Source organism: Lactuca sativa, chromosome 6, assembly GCF_002870075.4.
Source record: "Lactuca sativa cultivar Salinas chromosome 6, Lsat_Salinas_v11, whole genome shotgun sequence".
NCBI lineage: Eukaryota > Viridiplantae > Streptophyta > Magnoliopsida > Asterales > Asteraceae > Lactuca > Lactuca sativa.
Window position 1 is genome coordinate 183,156,664 of NC_056628.2, and position 21,291 is coordinate 183,177,954.

Consider the following 21,291-nt stretch of genomic DNA (forward strand, 5'->3'; position numbering starts at 1 on the left):
TGTCGTATAATTTCGTGTCTGACATGAATACACGACACGCATACATGGATTGTCAGGTCTAACAAAGAGGTTAAAAAGAGATTTTGAAAAAAAAAACACCAACATGATGAGGGAGATAGAGGTGGAGGCATATATTTGTTTTTTAATATTATAAATAATAAACCTAGAATAAATTAATTTAAATTAATGTCTTAAGGGTAAATAGTATTTTTCATATATGATTGGAGAGCTGATCTATACACAACAAATTTTCTTCATACACAACAATTGATGTTTTAAAATGTTGTATTATATAATTATATAATGCATGAATTGTTGTGTATGACAAAATTTTGTTGTGTACGAATCACTTCCCGTATGATTGAGATAAAAAAGAAACGCAATAAAAACAAACAATACGAATGATCTGATGTTAAAATAGTTTAGTAACCAAATACATATATTATCAAAAACAACAAGGAACATTTGTGTAATTTACTTAAAAAATGGGGAAAAGGTATTGATTTTCCTTTTATAAAATTAACCACAAGAACAGTAACTTAGTCAATATATTACTTTTATGAAAAATGAATAAATCATTCTTAATAAATGAAGATTTTTTTTTTGTCACGTGTCAATCTCTCATGAGTTTTGACACTTATCATTTTGTGGTATTTTTGAAATAAATATTATGTATTTGTCAATTTTTGATTTGTTTCAATTTTTAAAATTATAATCATATATTCATATATGTAAAGTATTAAATATCATATATATATATATATATATATATATATATATATATATATATATATATATATATATATATATATATATATATATATATATATATAATATTAAATTGCAATAAATACATTTTTCCTTTCTTATTTTAAAATTGTTCATTAAAAAATATTTTATGTTTACATTTTAATTTAATGTTTAATTTTTTTTTAAATCAACCCGTATAATATACGATTCTCACACCTACTTCTAGATATTAAAAAAAATAAAAAAAAAAAAAAAAAAAAAAAGAAAACTTTTACTTAATTTAATGGAGTAAAAACGGATAGATATACGATTTTTGAATTTTGATTAAGCCCTATGATTTTCGTACGGAAAAAATGGATTTACAATTTATATTTGATTACAAATTTGCGTGTTGCACAAACCAAACCTTATTCTTATATATTATTATATTTAGTACAGCCGCATACAAACCTTGGCTCTCAAGTTTCAACCCTCGTTTCAGTGAGTCACTGAGTCAGTCCCAAGTTTTGGTTATCGATCGTCGCTGTCTTCCCACACCGTAGAGAAACCATCAATATCTTCTTGGTTCTCCATAGTGGCTGCTGTCCTTCGCCTCAGAAAGAGATATATAGAGATGGCAGAGAGAAAGGTTTTGAATAAATACCATCCGGCTGATTTTGATCCTGCGAAGATTCCGAGAAGGAGAATTCCGATTAACCAACAAATTAATGTTAGAATGATGCTTCCGATGAGCATTCAGTGCAAGAATTCTGGGAACTACATGTCCAGAGGCACCAAGTTCAACTCGCGTAAAGAAGAAGTCAAAGGAGAGACGTATCTTGGGATGAAGATATTCATATTGTATTTCAAGTGCTCCAAATGCTCAGCGGAGATTACGATAAAGACAGACCCACAAAACTCAGATTATTTTGTGGAGTCTGGAGCCCATAGAAATTTTGAGCCAATTGAGAAGAAGCAACAATGCACCAAGTCCTTGGAGAATAAAAGGCAGATGGAGATTCTTTCTGGACTTGAGGAAATGAAGTCACTGAAGTCAAGACATGCAAGTGTGAGTGTAGATGCAATGCTTGAAGCTTTGCAACAACGATCAACTCCTATGGTGCAGCAGGAGGAAAAGCTTGAAGAGGAGGTTATTAAATCCATCTTTCAAAAGAGGAGGAAGGTTTCTCAACATGTTTCTGATCATAGCCCAACCTTCCAGTACTTCAAAAGATCAAAAACAAAAACAAAAACAGTGTCGGATAGTAGAGTTGATGCTCCCAAGTCTATGACCATGAAGTTGTTGTGTTTTTGGAAAGAGCAATTAGAGGCTGAATATGATCAAGAGACCAGTAATGGACTACAACTGTTATGCCAACACTATGACAATGGACAAGAAGAAGAAGAAAAAGAGTAATCGTATCGGGTTCAAAGTTGAAAACTAATACTATTTTATTATACTTTTATCCCTAGTAGATTAATGTATGTATATATAATTGCTTGTTATTGATTTTAGAGTTGGGAAGACAAATCTACTATGGTTTGTGAACACATATACATCTCATTTGCCGCATCTACAATACACTAAACTTCATAAAATTGAATGGATTGTCACATCATCTTTCTATAATCCATACAACTTTATCATTTTTTTCCCTACAACGGATTAAACTCTACAAAATAGATTGTTACGAAATATATTTATAGTAAATATTTAAAAATTAAAAACTTTTTTTCCCATTGAAAAGTTCAATGGTCATTGAACTTCAAATCCATTGAATGTCAACGTGACATCTCACAATGATGAAGTTTCATCCATTCAATGACACATGAAGTTGTCACCTCATTCAACTCTCCCATTGAACTCACCATTATGAATACTCTTAAGGTTGCATGTTTGTTTGGGATCGGATGGAATGAAATTGCAATGTAGTTATTTGTGCTCTTGATCAATTTTTGCTTTTAATTACTTTTTTAATTTATTATTTTGCTTTTGGATTTTTAAAGGTTTAAAGAAAGTAGGGTGCACGTGGTGCAATTTGGTGTGGTTTAGAGTTAAAACCGCACCGCATATGCGGCTTGATATTTTTGGAAACCACAAACTGCAACGAAAAAACTCTTAACAACATTATGTAGTACAGTTTGGTGCGACAATTTATGCAGTTTAGGTGCGGTTTGTACGGTTTAATGAGTCCAATGTTAATCGTTAAATAAATGTGTATATATATATATATATATATATATATATATATATATATATATATATATATATATATATATATATATATAATTTTGTTTGCCAATTTACACATCTTTTACTTTCATTGTGTATTTGGCTATGACATTTAGTTTCTTGTGATATTATCACCGGCATACATCAAAGCATATTATTAAAAGAAACAACTATCATATTTGAAAAAATTAAAACGATTAAAATAAATGTTGAAACTATATGAAAAACAAGTAAAACAATCATAGAATGAAATAAATGGTGCAATAACGACTAAAGTTTAAATTTTAAGTGGTATTTGATAGTTTTTATTGGATTTAGGTCTCGTTTGATACACATCTTTTCAGGTTCAAACAAATCTTTCTGGCTGAATGGACCGGAAAGACTGTTTGATTTGCACAAAAGAATGAGTTTTTCTCGGTAAGATATGTCTTTCCCAGAAAGCCCCAAAATCATATCTTTCTGGCTGAATGGGCTGGAAAGACAATTATACACCAAACTCCGCCTCTTTCTTTCTTTATTGGATTATTAATTTTTTAAAATAACTTTTTTTAAATTTAATTTTTATTGAATTATTACTTTTTTTCATCATTCAGCACAGTCAATCAGATGTACAATCAAACAGCATGGTTTCTTTCCCAGTCAGAAGACTTTCCCAGACAACACTTTACCAGACAACATTTTTCCAAACAGAAACTATCAAACGGGACCTTAGTATATGACAATGTTTATTTTTATATTAAAAATGTTATACAGATAGTTAATTAACCAATATTAACAACATTTATGGGTAGGAATGTAAATTGGTCCGGAACCGGAATCGAAAAAACCGAAACCGAATTAGTCGTAAACTAAGAACCGAAAACTAGATCAAATATCACTAACTGGTTTCAATCGATTCCAGTTCTGGTTCAGTACCGGTTGAGGTTCAGTTCTACTAAAAATGTGCTATCTAAGAAGGTGTTCAGAACCGGAACTGACCCGACCAGGATCGGAACCGAAAAATCAAAAATCAAATAAGCCGTAAACTAAAAACCGATAACTGTATCTCATACCACCAACCGATTCCAAACAATTCCAAATAGGGTTCCGGATGATATTATGTGATTATATGACAAAAGATTGTATTTGGTTTATGTAGCAACAATGGCAGTAGAAATACCCAAGTTTTAACAGTGTGGAACATTAGTCCGGAATAACTGTATTTTCCATACAAAGATTCAGAATATACTTTTCCAGTTCGAAATGTATGAGTCAGATTCTGGAAAAATCTTCTACCAACCACCGGAAATGACCATGGTCGTGTTTGACACAGAGCGTTTAAGAGCTTTTAGCTTCTAACGTTTGACAAAACGCTTCGTTTTGAACAAAAAGCCTCGTTTGGCATTACAAGTTGCTAGCGTTTCCAAATCCAAATGTTATTTTATATAGCGTTTAACAAAACGCTGTCACCTACAAGTTACCCGCTACCAACTAGTTTTGTCGAACATCCCCATAACTACTCGTGAATACGGTATTCCGGATTAAGTTGTCATTTTTCAAAAAACTTTAAAAAGGTGATTATTTTCTTCAAATACTTCACATCTAATGGTTCGTTTAATAAATTTCGCTTATAAATATGATCTTTTGATGTTTCTTGATACCATGCAATCTGCAAAATCAATATTAATATCACCTTTGCATAGTATTAATACCAATATTAATGTGCCTAATGGAATCCTCATCTAAATAGTCCACTTAGATGACTCATAAAATATTTTGATGATATGATGAATGATAGGTCTCCTTTAATTGTAAACTCTTGCTAAACTTTAGAGAAGACTTTGCAAAGTGAGGTGACTTGATAAGAAAAAAGAAAATGAAAAATATAAAAGTTGAATTTTCTTGTCTGACACAAAACTAAATGTATACAATAGCTGCTTTGGATAGGGGTCGTTGGAGCATGTTCATGAAACCAACTTGTAGTGAATCTAAACTCGAATATCGACGTGGTGTAGTGTCCGAGGAAAACTATTTGTCCACATTTTGGATTTGTTTGTGAGGTGTTGGGATTTGTTCCATGTATATGTGTGTAATAGAGAAAAAAATGGTGTAAAAAGTAGCATAATAATGTAATTAATTTATAAAAAAATTGAATTTGATTTTTTTACATTAATGTTGTTCAAATAGCTAGTCAAAGAATTAGAAGTAGCCAAACCATCTCATTAGTTGTGCTCCCTTATGGTAAACATAACAAACCAACTCGACCGTTGCAATAAATGTTGAAATCGTATTTTCAAGAATGAAATTGATAAAGACTGATGCGTGCAACAAAACAGATGATCAATTTTTAAGTAATAGTTTAGTATCATATATTAAAATAAACGTTTTAGAAAGTATCGATAATTGATACAATTACTAAAATATTTCATGATAAAAATCACATCTGTAAAAACTTTAATATAACTAGTGAAAAATAGGAGATGGAAATGCAAAAAGGAAAAAAAGGAAATACCGGATTTGAGAGGTGGAATGAAAAAATTCATAGTAATTTTAGAAGACAAAATGAAAAAAAAATAAGAGTTTTGAGCAAAAAAGATAGATGATGAGGAGGAAGATAATTAAGTCACTTTGAAAGTTTGAAATATTTTCATACTTTTTCGTTTCCCCTAATTTGATTTAAGCTTATTCCATCCTAACTTTTCATTTTAATTTTAATCTTTGAGTTTGACCCACTAAAAGTCAATATATATATATATATATATATATATATATATATATATATATATATATATATATATATATATATATATATATATATATATATATATATATATATATATATATATATATATTAAACGGATCATATTCGAATTGAAAGTCTCGACTAGGGCTGTAAATGAACTGAATAGCTCAACGAACTATTCGTAAACCGTTCGACGAGAAGTTCATTTATGTTCGTTTATTTAATAAATGAATGTATATGAACACAGTTTCACGTTCATTTAGCTAAACGAACGAATGTGAACAATATTCACGTTCATTCAATTATGTCCGTGAACGTTTGTTTATGTTGTTCGTTTAAGATTATTTAATGTTTATATGTGCTCAATTTTATTTGATTATATTACTATATTATATGTTCATCTATATTCATATATGTTCAGTTATGTTTGTTTATCTCCGTTCATTTATGTTCGTTTAGGATGTTAATGAACAAACCCTCATTCGTGTTTGTCAATCTAGTCTCGATCCTAACCCATCCGTTTAATTTTTATGTTATATCGTGTCAGCCCGTTATTTAAACGTGTTGAAATCGTTTACTCAAACCCGTTAATTTCGTATCGGGTTGTCATGTCGTTTTATTTTTTGTCACGTTTAATATAAACCGACCTGCCATTAGTATTTTTGTACTTTTTTATTTTCAGTTTCAATTAAATAGAGAACACATAATTTTTTTTTCTAAATTTGCCATTACATTCTTTCTGATTTGCTCCAAAAATTATGAATACAGACAGATACAAGAATTTTTTTGATATAACTTGCAAGGAGCACTACCTTTTATTCTTTTCAGAGGTCAATATTAGGTTCATTAAATTAATATGGCCGATCGAAATCTCTAAGGTCAAAACCAAATTCTATAATTTGTTTTATTCAAAAATTAAAATTATTATTTTACTAATACAGATTTGACTGTATTTAACTAAAACTAAACCTAAAAGTTCCCCCGAATGCAAATACAAATCCTTCACAAAAGCATCTCTCATTTTTTTTAATCAGTACATACACTTGTAAGTTGTACCCTATAATTATAATACATAAACCCGAAGCAAGTTACTTAAAACACCAATTAGAACAAAACTTTGGTATATTAAAAAAAAAAAGATCAAATTAATCACGTTATAAAAACCCAAATCTAATGCTTCCTTCCATTAAAGAAATCAACACCCATACAACCTGTAAGCGAACTAAAAAACTGTATAGCCCGATTCAAATACGTAACCGGGTGGTCCCACAAGCTCCATATATTCAAAAACCGTGTCCTTCGGGCATATCGGGCAGATGTCACAATGAACGGGTAGGTCAGATAAACTGACCGGAAAACAACAAATACAGTCGCCAGAAATAGATACGTCTCTTGCCGGAGTAAATTTTCCGGCGACTTTGCCCATGAAAACGGGCAGAATTCCGGCTCACTGCTGTTGTTACTTTTATTGTGCACAAATGTATCCATTTTGTCTAGAGATTTTTTATCCATTGATTCAGCTTTAACACCTATATACCCATTAAAAAAAATTATTACTTTTTCATAATTTTTTTTTTATTATGTTTTCTTTCAATTTGGAGAAAATAAGGAAGCTGAATATACCTGTAACATCCGTGTAGAAAGTCATAAGAGAACTCAAAGTCCGTGGGCCATGATAACGCACACGCATTGTTGAGTTTAGAATAAATAGTGTAGGAAACCCATTAACTCCGTATTTCGAGAGTAAACTACACAAAAAAAATATATATATATTTTAAGTATTATGTGTACTTTATTTGTTACATATTGTTGTTATCGATAAAGAAATGTAAATATGTTGCTATTTTGGGTGAAAAAATGTAAGTACGTTGTTGTTGTTATGTAATGGGTAAGATAATAAAGTAGAATGCTATTATAGGTGACAAACCTCGGCTTTACGCGGGATTCTTCGATTGCAAAATGAGGGATGGAAGGATAGAATGAAGACATCAATGATAAACTTGGTTTAAAGATTGTGGAGAATGGGCACCATGATGCATAGAAAAGTACAACTATGTAATTATGGGTGTTTGCATCAATCATACTCAATGCCTTTTGGATCGATGTGTCGTCTCCCTTCATAAAAAGACGTGAAAATCAAAATTAGTATCATTATCAGTATCAGAATCAGGTAATTAGGTAATTGGTTGATTAGAGAAAGGGATAAGTATGTAATGTTACATTATAAATCGATTTTGTTGTATAAAGTTGTGCTTACAACTTATTCTATGTATGTGTACTACCAAATTCACAAATTCTATGAATGTAAGCAAATCGCAAAACAGATGAGTATACTCATAGATATATCCAATTATGCATTGAGCACAACAAATTCATGAATTAATATGATGAAACTAAAAATCCCCAAATAAGAAGCAATGGTTATTAGTTATTACCCTAATTTTATATGAGCATAGAATTTGACTTCTTCAAAGCCACTCAAGATTGACTTTACCTAGAGGATTGCTAGATTGAAACGCCTAGTTGATATAACTTCAAGAGCAATTATTACATGTAATCATAAGCGTGTAAATACCTCAATAACACCGATGGAATAACCAATTCCACTTGATGGACAGATGGAATCACCAATTCCAAGGATCGAAGCTTTGATCGATTTTGTAGGGCAGACAGGATTGGAAACCCTAGAGAGCTCATCGGCGCACGTTAGCCTACCAAGAATCGCCAATAGAATAAACCCAGTTCGCAAAACCCTCGTTGGACTCATAGTTATGGTTGATCTCGATATATACATACGGATACAAAGAGATCAATCAAATTCATAAAGAGATGAATCACGAATAAAAAAGCCCCAAAATTTGATGGATCGAGTGAGCCTGGGGCTCCGATAAACTGCAATTAATCTGCATATGAACAAATTTCTATAAAAAAATCTTAGCTTCTTCAGAACCCAGATCGGGAAGCCAAACAATTTGGACTTTAAAAGACTTTAGTTTGATGAACGCATAAAATTCGATGGTTTTACTTCCTTTTTTTTTGGTTTTCAGGAGTCCAAAGAGAAAGATGATGATTACACAGTGTTTTCTGTTTTTATGATAATCGACACCCACTATCTTAAGTTATCAGATAGGCCCCTCAACTTTACAAGAACAACTTTTCAGTCAAATTATGTTTTAATAGTATATATAATTTTCAATATTTATCAAATTATAATTGAAAATTTCAATATCTTGTTATTTTCTCCCATTTTAGATATTTTTGTTTATATCCATTCATTTATATATTCATCGAACAATCATTGTCGTTTTTCTTTTGTTATGTATTTTAGTTTTTCTTGTTAGATTTTGATCATACCCATATCTAAAATCTAGAATGCTATAAAAGTCAAAATATAACAAATCGTTTGTTTTGTCCTTTATTAAGCATGTCATGTTCATACAATCGGTTATGGTAATGACGAATTTGGTTGATACAAGTCTCCATCGACAATTATTATGTTTGCAATATTTTGTTTTACACACAAACTTTAAACAAAGTTGTTTGATCATTGATGTTTATAAATATAAAATCCCATAGCTTAATTAAAACATGTTAACAATGAATCTATCTCGGTTTTGTCGCTAAGAGTGAATGTCTTGCATTCCTTTGTTAGTTTGGATATTGACGAATACAAAAAACAATAAGAAAAAGAACTTGGTATAATGGACCAAAGAAGAAAATATGCTTATAACGGAGAGACTGAAAAGAAATATACGTTTTTTTGTCTATGCAGAATAAACATTTTGATTTTGAATGTAGTTTTAACTTCTAATATAGCCTAATATATTCTTTAGTGATACAAAACTTTGAAAACTTATGAATAAAATCAACCATTAAATATTGTTCAAAATAATCCTTAATGCTAGGTTTTTCTTTTGAACGTCAACAAACTTGTATAAAATAACCAGCAAGAAACTAATAAAAGAAATACAACATCAATCATTTTTAAAAGCCAAAATTAGGTTGGTAAATGAAGCTAACTAATCTAATTCATGTCCATGTGATGTGAGTCTAGTGGTTGAAATATAAATTTTTGTAAAATTATTCATGATTTAAACTTTGCATGCTCAAAATATTATTACTGCTAGACAGTTTACCCTTACATGATGGGTCGTGGATCGAGTTCGGTGTGAGTCATCCAGATGGTGTTGTTTACTTTTTTCAAGTTAAGCAATTTAGTTCTAGTCGACCTTAATAATACATGAAAACAAATATTAAAATATTATGAAAAAGAGCATCCTTCCTCGGTGAGAAGATGCGAGAAGAACCTTCTTCCGAAATCTTCAGAACACCCAAAAGAATAAGAAAGTAACATGCTTAGTATTGTGCAATTAATATGATGTCTTCATTTGATTTAATAATCAGATACTATTGTAATTGTGTGGTGTCGAAGAATTTTATACCATAACTCTATAGTAATGATACAATGAATAAATAAATTATCACTTTGTCTCAACCTCCAAATCACAAATACGACAAAGTGTGAAAACAATATCCATTCCACGATTCTTCAAGTTTTCTCACTTAGGCAAGTGATCCAAGTCGATTCTACATGCTAAATATAAACCTTTATTGGAGCTAGTTTTTTTAACATCTAAAACAACCAAATTCCCCAAAGATTGACAACTTAGTACATACGTCGTTGATTGAAGAAACATTAAACTCGTGAAGAAAATTAGTTAGGGTAGTGATATGTGTATTTTATTTACTTTTTTTTTATAGTTTGTTTTAGCATATTTTATTTTATTTTGAGTTAATCACCATGCATATTTTTATTATATTTATTTTATATCCGTATCATAAACTTTCTAGAGTGTGTGTGCTTAATTTTAGGTTTTCGAAGACTATTGAGAGCGGGGATGATCAAGAGATTAGTTGGATTGAATTGGACTTGAAGATTTATGCATTTTGGGCTTGATGAAGTGGATTAGTGGTTTCGGTTTATGAGAGTTGATGGAGGTGATTAGGTTAAATGTTAGGTCTTCTAAAAGGAATTTGTGCCTTTATACTCGGGTATGGAATGTTGGAACAAAGTGAAAACAAAGATCTTGGTGAAAAGGACATGTGTTGGAAGTCAAAAAGAAATCATACATATTCACTCGGTCCGCGTAAGAATCCAAATGGTTCGCGTTAAAGTTGTAGGGACCATTTTATTATTTCATGTTTGACAGCTATTGTGTGGATGGTTGGTGAGCTTCTTTAGACAACTTTGAACCATGCATAAAGGAGTATTCTCTTTGGAGTTTTTGAAATATCTGAAGAGGGTTTTGAAAGGTTTCTTTCATCTAGTTAATTGGATTGATGTTTGGTATTTTTGAACTTTTATTTTTAATCTTAATCATGCTTAGCTAAAGTAATATTTGGTTGATGTTGGTATAATCCACTAAGGTTTCTTATGAACTTGTGATGAACATTAATGAAAGTATTTTCTAGTTAAATATCTCTTCTATTCATATATCTTTATTCATGAGTTTAGATGTGTGAAAGTTTATTAGTTGATTAATTTCTTGATTAAGTAATAGATTTTCAAATTAACAAACAACAAATGTTTTTGGTGTTTGTGTTTGTGTTCATTTCATCTAAGTCATAAAAGTATTTTCTCCAACATAGTAATGAAAGCATTTTGACTTGACTTGGATTTGGTGGCACTTAAATCTTAATGCTAGTTGATTTTTATAAATTACATATTTCATTGATTTATGAATTTAACTAATAAAATATGTTATGAGCTTCTCTAACATTTATACTAATTAAAAAGGGTCTAGGTGACTTAATCTTTTAAGTCACTATAGCGAAGTTAAAGTCACAAGTATTATACCATAACACCTAATGATAAATTAGTTAAATATTTATGGGATAAAATCCACTGTCAACCATTTCTTCTCTATTTATTTACATCAACCCTTACTTGTTTTTATTTAAATTTTCTAGTTCTTGTTTAACTTAGATTTTAAAACAACCAAAACCAAAAGTCCATATTTTTATTCTTATTGTCCTTTTACAAGTATCTTTATAAAGAGATTTATATAAGTTTACAAATTGAACAAATCCCCATTGATTCGATCTCTTTACCACTATACACTATCAAGTGTGTACGAGTTGAAGTTATTTATTTGTTGGCGTGGACAATCACCTGGTAACCACTTTTGTTTCATCTCTACCCCTTTGCAAAGGTCGAAAACCACTCTCAAACCCAATTTCTCACACTAAGACAATCAGATACCTAACATCCTTTAATAATCTCAAGAGCGCAAAGCCTATTAAACATCATAAATAATTATCACCAACCCTCCCAAAAACACATACCAGTATTCTAAAATTAATAAATATTAAATATAATGTAAAAACTAAATCATAATGGTAAAGAGTCTTTTCAATTTTGAGAGGGACCGATTTCAAAATAAAACTTGCTAAATATGGTCTTTCTCGAAAGACAAAACTGTAAATTTGGTCCTTGTGGTTTTCAAAAACCTTTGGATGGGGTCCAAAAAGTTTCCAACTTGCATAGAAGGTCCAAAATCAAGGTTTTTCTGGGTTTTTGGTCCAAAAAAACTTAAAAAGACGATTATGCCCTTTTATTTTCTTTTTTGTATTCTTTATAACTATTCTAATGTTGTTTTAATTAAAAAAATAAAGAAAAAAGAAAAAAAGTATCCCCACCCCACCCTCTCTCTCTGTCTCTCTCGCTTCGTCTCTCTCTCTCTCTCTCTCTCTCACGTCTTTGTTTCTATGGATCACTAACTTTCTCTTTCTGCACAATTAATATGGAAATAAATTATAATTAAGATTGTTCTGAAGTGTAATTCGTTCTTCAACTGGATCAAAATCAATTGTCGGTCCACTGAAGAAGGTTTCGGAAAAAGAAAAAAATACGATACCCACTTCTTCTTCTTAATCATATCATAAGTGGAAATCAAAATCAAACCTTCAACAAATCAAAATCAAACCTCACCATCCCACTGGTCAATACAACCACCAAAAATTTGTTGGCTCCACCTCGAGGTTCTTACCCACCTGCTCCAAGCCTTGAGGTGTTGATTTATAGTCCCAATCTGAACTGAAACAAAAGTTCATACAGAGGTCGTCGATCAAAGAGGAGAGATTCAGAAGGTGCTTGAAATTAAAGTGGATCGAATTTATAGATAAAACGAGCTCATATCTATTCTCTCTGTACCACCGGCGGCGACGCCTTGCGAGAGAAGATGAATACCACTGGTCGTCAGAGCTCTCAATACACTCAGATGCAGGTTTGAGGGCATAGATCTATGCCACACATTCTCCCCACGACCTTCAACGAGCACCTTTGATCGCGTTTTGTAACGAACACCCATTTCAGATGGAGAACGAGATGAGAGAGGGACAGGAAGAAAGTGGAGAAGATTAGAGTTGGAATTTTGGGTGTCGGAAATGCAAATGTGTAGTGGTCGTTGAAGAGGGGTATAACGAAGATGAAATGCATCGATTAAGATGGAGTTACAGTTCCGAAAGTAGGGTTATTGACGGCTCCGGTGGTTTCGGTGGCGGCGAGAATGAATCCACATGTGGTTCAATTTTGAATATCAATTTTCTTTTGAGAGATGGCGTTCAGGAGAGAGGGAGAGAGAGAGAGAGAGAGAGAGAGAGAAAGAGAGAGAGAGAGAGAAAGAAAGACGAAGAGAGAGAAAGAGAGAGAGACAGACAGACAGAGAGGGTGGGGTGGGGGATACTTTTTTCTTTTTTCTTTATTTTTAATTAAAACAACATTAGAATAGTTATAAAAAATACAAAAAAGAAAATAAAAGGGCATAATCGTCTTTTTAAGTTTTTTGGACCAAAAACCCAGAAAAACCTTGATTTTGGACCTTCCATGCAAGTTGGAAACTTTTTGGACCCTATCCAAAGGTTTTTGAAAACCACAAGGACCAAATTTGCAGTTTTGTCTTTTCGAAAACATTTAAAAGTTTGGATTTGACTCCTGAAAAAAAAAAACGCAAACCATAAATAACATTTTTGTAGTAATAATCATCAAGATAGTTTTAACACCTCAAATTGACAAAGATACATACATTTTAAAATAAAAATGTACATATACCATGCATGTATGTGGACATTCTATGTTATGGATTCTTGCTTTTACCCTATTGGTTCTATGTTAAAATTGCATGAGAAATGTATTATTCCTTTGTCCACTCTTAAGAATTCGGTTAGTGATGGTAAAGATACTCGATTTTGGAGAGATGTGTGGATTGTTGTAACATCCAGTTTCGAGACGTCTCTTATTTTAGAATGGAAGACTTTAATTTAGCCATGGGAAGGTCTTGGTATTTAAAGGCATTGCTTCCAAGGTTTAGGTCATTTTCAACCCCAATCACCTCAAATAGCCTCCTTGGAGTAATCCCGGACCTCCATATTGTCCTTCTTTATTTGCTTGAAAGTTTTGATGATCTTTGAAGCTTTATTTGGAAGGTTATAGAAGAATAAAGATAATTTGGTGTTTGGCAGTTGTTTTCCCTAGAGTTCATCTTCACCCAATCAACTTCTAAACCTTGGTATGATACAAAGTTTCCACATTTATGCTTATTTGATGCTAGATCTAGGTTTTGGATTGTTTTATGGTGTCATATTGGTCCCTTTAATGGTGTTCTTGGAGTTTTGAGAACTTCATAACCATTTGAGCAAATTAATCAACTTCCCAACTTGCTTAGTGTTTGAAAAGTGTTTGTGAACGCTTGTCCTTAAACCATGCACTGATTTTTGGCGTTACAAGTAGACTCTTAGACTTAGGGCTTGAGACTTAGAGTTATTAAGCCCTTGGTATAGATAAAGTTGGAAACATTATCCATTAAGTCATTGTGGAGTATTAGATCTAAGAATTATAACTTCTGAAGCAAAGGATTAAGATCCTAATAAGATAAGTTGTCTAGAAGAAAATCATGACACGACATCCTAAAGGTTACTATGAGATTTTGAGTGAATTCCTAACTATTTTGTCATTTAGTGCTTCACGACGCTACTAGTCAAGGTCCATGGAGTGATTGGTCGTTGATGTGTATTTTAACGCACTAGTTTTTCATTTATAATCCTAGTATATCTCATCTAAACCAACACCTTATAGGCAGTGAACATAACCGAGTGTAGTATAGTTTTGATAAGAAAGGGTGTCAAACTCAAGGGGAACAGTAGTGAATTAACATTATAGGTTATACTAAATAACATGAAGCATTGAAAGGGGGTTTTTATTATAATATCCCAAACAAATCAATAACTAAACTAACTAGATAAAGTGATTGGAAACGAATCACTTTAGGTACTTTGATTCAAATAGGATTACATCTCAAAATCATGGATAATTACTTTAGTGCAATAGTCATTTATTCATTATTCACCAATTCCTAAATTGATTTATGTATTTGGTCCATACACAAATGCTAATGACTCTAAGGACTTTTAATGCCATCGTCATGCTATTAATTATCCCTAAAATCATTGTTTATGCAAAATTCGATTTTTATCAATCCTAATGATTATTAGAATTAAATCATGTTAAGAATGGTCATCTAAAACATGCACACACATTAAAGTTCATAACTTTATTAACATAACCCTAGGTTTTGATCCAACACTAGTTTCTATTATTTTACTATAATAAACCACCTATGATTCAAGAATATATAATTAGATTGGTCTTCTAATCACATAGACTTGGCAATAGGTAATAAAGTAACGACCATTAATACATAGGGATCTTCAATCAAACTTGACACAATAAATTAAATAGGAATAAACAAACCAAATTTAATTTTGACCTATAATCTCATGATCCATCTATTCTTAAACTCAAAGCAAAAGGTTTTAACACCTAAATTCAAAAAGTATAAAAAATAGAAAATCAATTGGATTACTAATCATGATTAGAAAAGTGAACCGAATTATTCCTGGCATGAATCCGCTCTCGAATCCTTCAGATCTTTTCTTCATATCATCTTAATGGCCTTCCGGTTGCCTTCTAGACTCTCAAAATCGCAAATATGAGGTTTATTTTTGTAGAAAACGAAGTGGATAAAAGATCTCTCTTTAGGGTTAATTTCCGGCTTTATTTATAGGTTTCAGCATTGCCACAGAGTGGTAATGCATGTTCTGCAACATTGTATTAGGTTTCCATATCGCAAAGAAGTTGTAAACTCCCTTGGAAAAAAAAGAGAAAATATCATAATTTTAAACCGGCGTGACGTGGCTTTTGAGCTTGATTCATGGATGTTGTCGTTTCAGCTATGTTTTCTTCCTTTTTCATCCCAGCTCTGTATGGGGACTAAGGGTTTGCTTTCTTTGAAATCAGATATGTTATATTCATGTTGATTGTCCCAGGTGACCAGGAGGGGTAATGTAAAGGCCAACAACCATCGTTGTCATTGGTATGTTTTAGTTATGTTAATGATGCCTTTTGTATTCTAAGGATTCCCGTGATGATTTATTTGATGGGATCTATGGACAATTTGTGTGGGTAAACCAACAGTTGTTAGCTAAAGAATTGGTGTTATGATGAGTCTTCCAATCTTATTTCTTGAGCATCAGCAGAATGTTATTGAAGTGTTGAGGAAGGAGAGGTCATATGCCAATTCTTTGGGTGCAAGTTTTTGTTGCGCAAATTTTGATTTTTGGATACCTCATCAATCAAAACAGTATCTTGGTCAGCCCTGTCAAGATCGAGGCAACGGTGCAGTGGGAAGTTCCAAGGTCTCCATCTGAGATTTTAAGTTTCCTTAGGGTCGGTTAGTTGTTATCGGAAGGTTTGTCTTTTCCATTTTATGCACTTTGGAAATCAATGATTTTATGTATAAGTTGGGTAGGTTTGGGACTCCAATTATTGTGGACGACATTTGGTGGTAATTCGAACCATAAGTGGGACAGAACCGGTATAATTAGAGGTTCATGGATTGACTTTGCGTCACAGTTCAGAAGAATCTACAGCTTGGGCATGTGGGGTTATTGGTTCATTATTATTGTTGAATGAAGGGTAACATGCTTTCGTTAGAGTGTACACGGTTACAAATTTTTCTTGTTAGGTTTCTTTTGTATTAGTCAAATTTTCTTCGGGTGATAGCAAGAACTCATGGATTGGTTAGGTCGTGGATACGACATGGGTAGCTATCAGGTTTATGTCTTTAGGAAAGTATGAGTTATCCTCGCATCAGGGAGTTTCTGGATAAGGAATTCACAATGGCATGAAGTTTCCTTTCGTAGCATCAAATATGTTCGTAAGAAAGAACTAGATCACCTAGGATGGGTATTGGGTTTCACGGACATGGTTAGCTAACAAATGATATATGTTATCAGTTATCAAGGACCAGCATATGATGAGTAGTTCTGAGTGGGGTATGAGTGATGTACTTATATGGGCTCGTTCAGGTTATCCTCAATTGTGAGAGTAAGAAAAAGGGTTGTCGGGAAGGCAACCTTCGAGATGGATTGTGGTTGTTAAGGTAAGATTAATAACTTTTGGGGATGCTTAAGTCAGTAGTATATGGGACTTATGGATTTTAATGGTTGACTCATTTTCAATTGTTTTTTACTATTATAGTTTTCTTTGTCACTGAGGTTGTTTAAGAATCTTCATCGGGAATCAATGGAGGTTCAGGTAAGGTGATAGACTTTTACCAAATTTGGCCGGTTATGTTCATCTAGGCTCTTGGATTAGTGTACCCTCGATTTTTTTTATTGTGGAATTAATGCTTCTAGCGATTAGCATTTGGTTGTTGTTTTGAAGTAATAGAAGCTCATATGTAGAGTGACGCTTGTCAAAGTTTCTTATGCGTGACGTTGTGTTTTCATGACGTACAGTGTTGAGATGTCACGCCATCGGGGCAGAAGTTTGGGTCGATTCGACCTAGGGTTTAGTCTGCATTATGATAGGTAACTTTGGAGTTTTTCCTTCGAATTTGGGGATTTCTATGAGTTAGTTAGGAATTTTTGGAAACATGTTTAGATTGTCCAAAGTTTGAAATCTTATTTCGGTTGTCTGTGAGAATAGTTTGAAATCTTACCGGATTGAGTTGTGCTTCAGTCTCTGGGTAGAATGCAAAGGCAGGAAATGCTAAGGATCATCGTGATAGGTGTATTTTCTTAGTGAAATATATTGTGGAGGCATGTGAAATGATAGAATATGTAAAAAGGGTCATGGTCAGTCCTTGCTAACTGCCTGGATGTCTGGATGTCTGGGATAGCTTCCAAGATATGTTGGATAGTTGGTAGGATGTGTTCGGTTATTTGGCAAGGGTAGTAAAGGATGTTGACTAGGTTCCTGTAGGTCAGTAAGATGAAGGTCGAGTGCCTATAGGTCCACTGATTTGCTGGTCGTAAGTCTTTAGGCCCATGGAGGAATGATGGCAAGATCAATGTTACACCGTGAGTTTATCATTCCAATGTTTAGATGATGTCATGACATATCGTGTGTAACATCCATAAAATTTTGAAAATTTTAAAACTTTTATATAAATCCAAACACCATCATTTATTACATATTGTTTTCAAAATAGGTTTCACAACAGAGTTTTTCCCATAAATCATAACATAAAATACGAGGAGGTGCACGATCAAGCCTTCGCCTTTCCACGATCATTTGAAGTACCTGAAACACAACCAAACACTTTAAGCCCAAAGCTTAATGAGTCTTCCCTAAAATACCAACACATAAACATAACCAACAATAACATGCACATACGAGCCTTCAGCCTGATCGGACCATCTCACAAGCCTTCAACCTATCTGGACCGCTTACGAGCCTTCGACATGACTGGACCGCCAAATAGGGCCTACAACTTATCTTGCCCGCTCGCCGAGCCTTCAGCCTGACTGGACCACCTCGCAGGCCTACAGTCTATCCAAGATGCCCTAGGTCTGTTGGCCTTCAGCACAAAGCAGGACCGCCTCAACCCAACCACACATACACACTTCGACATATACATAACTCATAAACACATAATCAATCAACAGGCAAGCACATATCATACATATCAATAATCATAACATCATCCTATCTACTAGGATACCAATCTAACAGATCGTAACAACATATTAGCATCCTAAGATAACCAGGATAACAATCCAAAATGGTCGGCATTGGTGCCTTCCACCTATAAGTATAGTGAGGAAACTCACCTCACAAGCAGCACTGACTGATAAGATGCAAATCTCAAATCTCAGCTCCTGACTCGAATGCCTATAAACAACATGTGAGCAATCTATCAAAACCCCAAAATACCCAAAATGCCCCCAAAGTCAAGATTGGTCAACCATGGTCAAAGTCAAAGTCAACGGTCAAGATCAACAGTCCATGTTGACCCAACTCGTCGAGTGCACCTAGAAACTCGTTGAGTTCCCTCAGAACTTAGAAAGTTGGGAAAACCCTAGCCAACTCGTCGAGTTGGCTAGACAACTCGACGAGTTTTCCCCCTGTTAAACACATTCAAATGATCCTTTGATTCCAGGGACTCTAAGGCTCATATCTGAACTCCAAATGTGTCTTAAAGGATAAAGTTTCCAACTTTATCCTTTGGGACTACCCCAAATGCTCAAAAAGCTCCTATCAAGGCTTGGAACTCAAAGGCTTAACCATTAAGCCCAAAACCCTAGAGCTCTAAGACCCATCCTTTCCAGAAGAGATCCTCACTTCAAAAACATCCCAAAGATTGATGCTTTATAGACATGCATGTCCAATGCATGTCTTGAAGCCAAAATGGGGCAAAAAGGGAAAATGTGCCGTAAAATCCATGCATGGCATCAAAGCTTGACAAAAACCCAGATCTAGCCCACTATGGGGCCATCTTGCCCTAGAGATTCTTAAAGTTGCAACCTTTATGATGCCCATGCATGCAACAACCAAGAATAAAGAGGAAAAAGGAAAAAACTTAAGATCTAGCTACACATATAGATAAAAATCGGATCTTGAATACTCACAATAGTCCACAAGAGTGCCAAGTTGGAAACTAAAGGCTTTACTTGCTAGATCCTTGCTTCTTTCACACAATCTTCTCCTTCTTTTCTCCAAAATGCTACATTAAGTCATACTATGAGAAGAAATGAAGATTAAAGCTCATAAGGTCGATATTAGGGTTTGGGAGGCTGATAAGAGATCAGCATCAAAGACTTAAGGAGGTTATATAGGGTGCAAACCCTAAAATTTAGGGTTTCTCATCCAGCCTCCAACTTGTTGAGTTCTTCCATACTAACTCGTCGAGTTGGTCCAAAAAAGTTTGCGGCACAATAGCTTTCTACACGTCAAGTTAAGGCCATCAACTCGGCAAGTTCCAAGGGGATTTTGCCTTTCAAGAAATAAATCATATACCTGGAAGTCGGGATGTTACCTCGTGAGCTAGTGTGTGTATGCCTTATACGGGTTGGACCATGTAACAATTAGTAAAATAAGTCAACAATTGTCTATCTGTCGCGGTGAACGTTACTATAATTATACCTATTGTACAATATATCAATGTTTATTAAGCAAATTTAAGTGGTATTATACTTAATTGTTTAAGAAGTAATTTAGTTTGAACTCAAATACTTTTGATTATCATACGAGTTCATTTTAAATGTTATTCTATTCTGGAATGTCAAACCTTAGAATCTAATGATACAAAACCATGTCATGTTGTCTCCTATCAACACCGGTGTCTGACTAGTGCCAACATAAAGATCCGTTATATTGGTAATTAGTTTTCGGATCTGTTATCTTAGGAATATCGGATATTCTATTGTTTTCATAGATTAAGTGAGATCCCAAGAATGTAGGGATTCTCAAAATATTGCTTTACTATAAAACCATGTACCAGGGTTCATATCATTTGTTGATTGTCAAACCCTAAAAAGCTTTGTGCTTGTTCTCTTTGTGAGAACATTTTATTAGTGAAAAAACCTTTGTGATATATCTTTATGTTTTTTTAGTTATCTTTTCTATTAATTGATGACAATCAAGGGAACCTACAACTGGTATCAAAGCAGGTTACTTTGATCAATTAACAATGTCTTCTTCATCTTCATCAAATCTCTCTAAAACTACTTTTGGCCACAAAATCCCATGGTTTGATGAGAAGAGCTTCATCATATGGAAGTCAAAGGTCATGATGGTGTTTGAAACCATGGACTATTCCATGTTGGGCATTATCAATGATGGTTCTCACGTTCCTATGCACCAGCCCATGAAGAAAAATATCAAGGATGGTAATCCAATAGAAAAACATGCTCATGAATTCAATGATGAAGATAGGAGTCTTGTTGCTCTTGATGTCATAGCACTATAGGAAACTCTCTTCCCTATGATATTTAACACTTTGTTTAGAACTGTCGATCAGCTAAGGGGATGATGGATACACTGATTGTTGCCTATGAGGATACTGATGAAGTAAAGTTTGTTAACAAGCAGGGCCGGTCCAAACGTATATGGGAGCCGGGGCAAAAAAAAGACCCCTCAAATACAAATATAATAAAGTTTCAAAAAAATATCATTTATTCTTCATTATAGACGTCTTCAATTAACAATAACAAGCAATCCAAATTGTTTATCTTTTGAGCTAATTTGAACTTGAACCAACTTTAG

The 21,291-nt window shown here is 33.2% G+C and overlaps 2 protein-coding genes across 2 annotated transcripts; one reads left to right on the plus strand and one right to left on the minus strand.

Annotated features, from left to right (window-relative positions):
• The first annotated feature begins 1,162 nt into the window (after positions 1-1,162).
• LOC111878269 (uncharacterized) lies at positions 1,163-2,299 on the plus strand. Its single transcript, XM_023874770.3, has one exon. The coding sequence runs from the start codon at positions 1,364-1,366 to the stop codon at positions 2,144-2,146; it is 783 nt and encodes a 260-aa protein (XP_023730538.1). The 5' UTR covers positions 1,163-1,363; the 3' UTR covers positions 2,147-2,299.
• Positions 2,300-6,685: 4,386 nt separating this feature from the next.
• On the minus strand, positions 6,686-8,763 carry LOC111878282 (5'-adenylylsulfate reductase-like 4). The gene is made up of 4 exons (XM_023874786.2): positions 8,260-8,763; positions 7,612-7,799; positions 7,308-7,432; positions 6,686-7,213 (listed from the first exon to the last, which is right to left on the minus strand). Exons 1-4 carry the CDS (start codon positions 8,476-8,478, stop codon positions 6,855-6,857), a joined length of 891 nt encoding a protein of 296 aa, XP_023730554.1. The 5' UTR covers positions 8,479-8,763; the 3' UTR covers positions 6,686-6,854.
• Between the last annotated feature and the right edge of the window lie 12,528 nt (positions 8,764-21,291).

Bases quoted from the DNA above. Each gene is read 5' to 3' on its own strand.
- LOC111878269 (XM_023874770.3), top strand. From the start codon at position 1,364: ATGGCAGAGAGAAAGGTTTTGAATAAATACCATCCGGCTGATTTTGAT.
- LOC111878282 (XM_023874786.2), bottom strand. From the start codon at position 8,478: ATGTATATATCGAGATCAACCATAACTATGAGTCCAACGAGGGTTTTG. The intron at 7,800-8,259 runs GTATTTACACGC...CTTTTTATGAAG, and splicing joins ATTCCATCGGTGTTATTGAG to GGAGACGACACATCGATCCA. The intron at 7,214-7,307 runs GTATATTCAGCT...ATGGGTATATAG, and splicing joins TTTCTACACGGATGTTACAG to GTGTTAAAGCTGAATCAATG.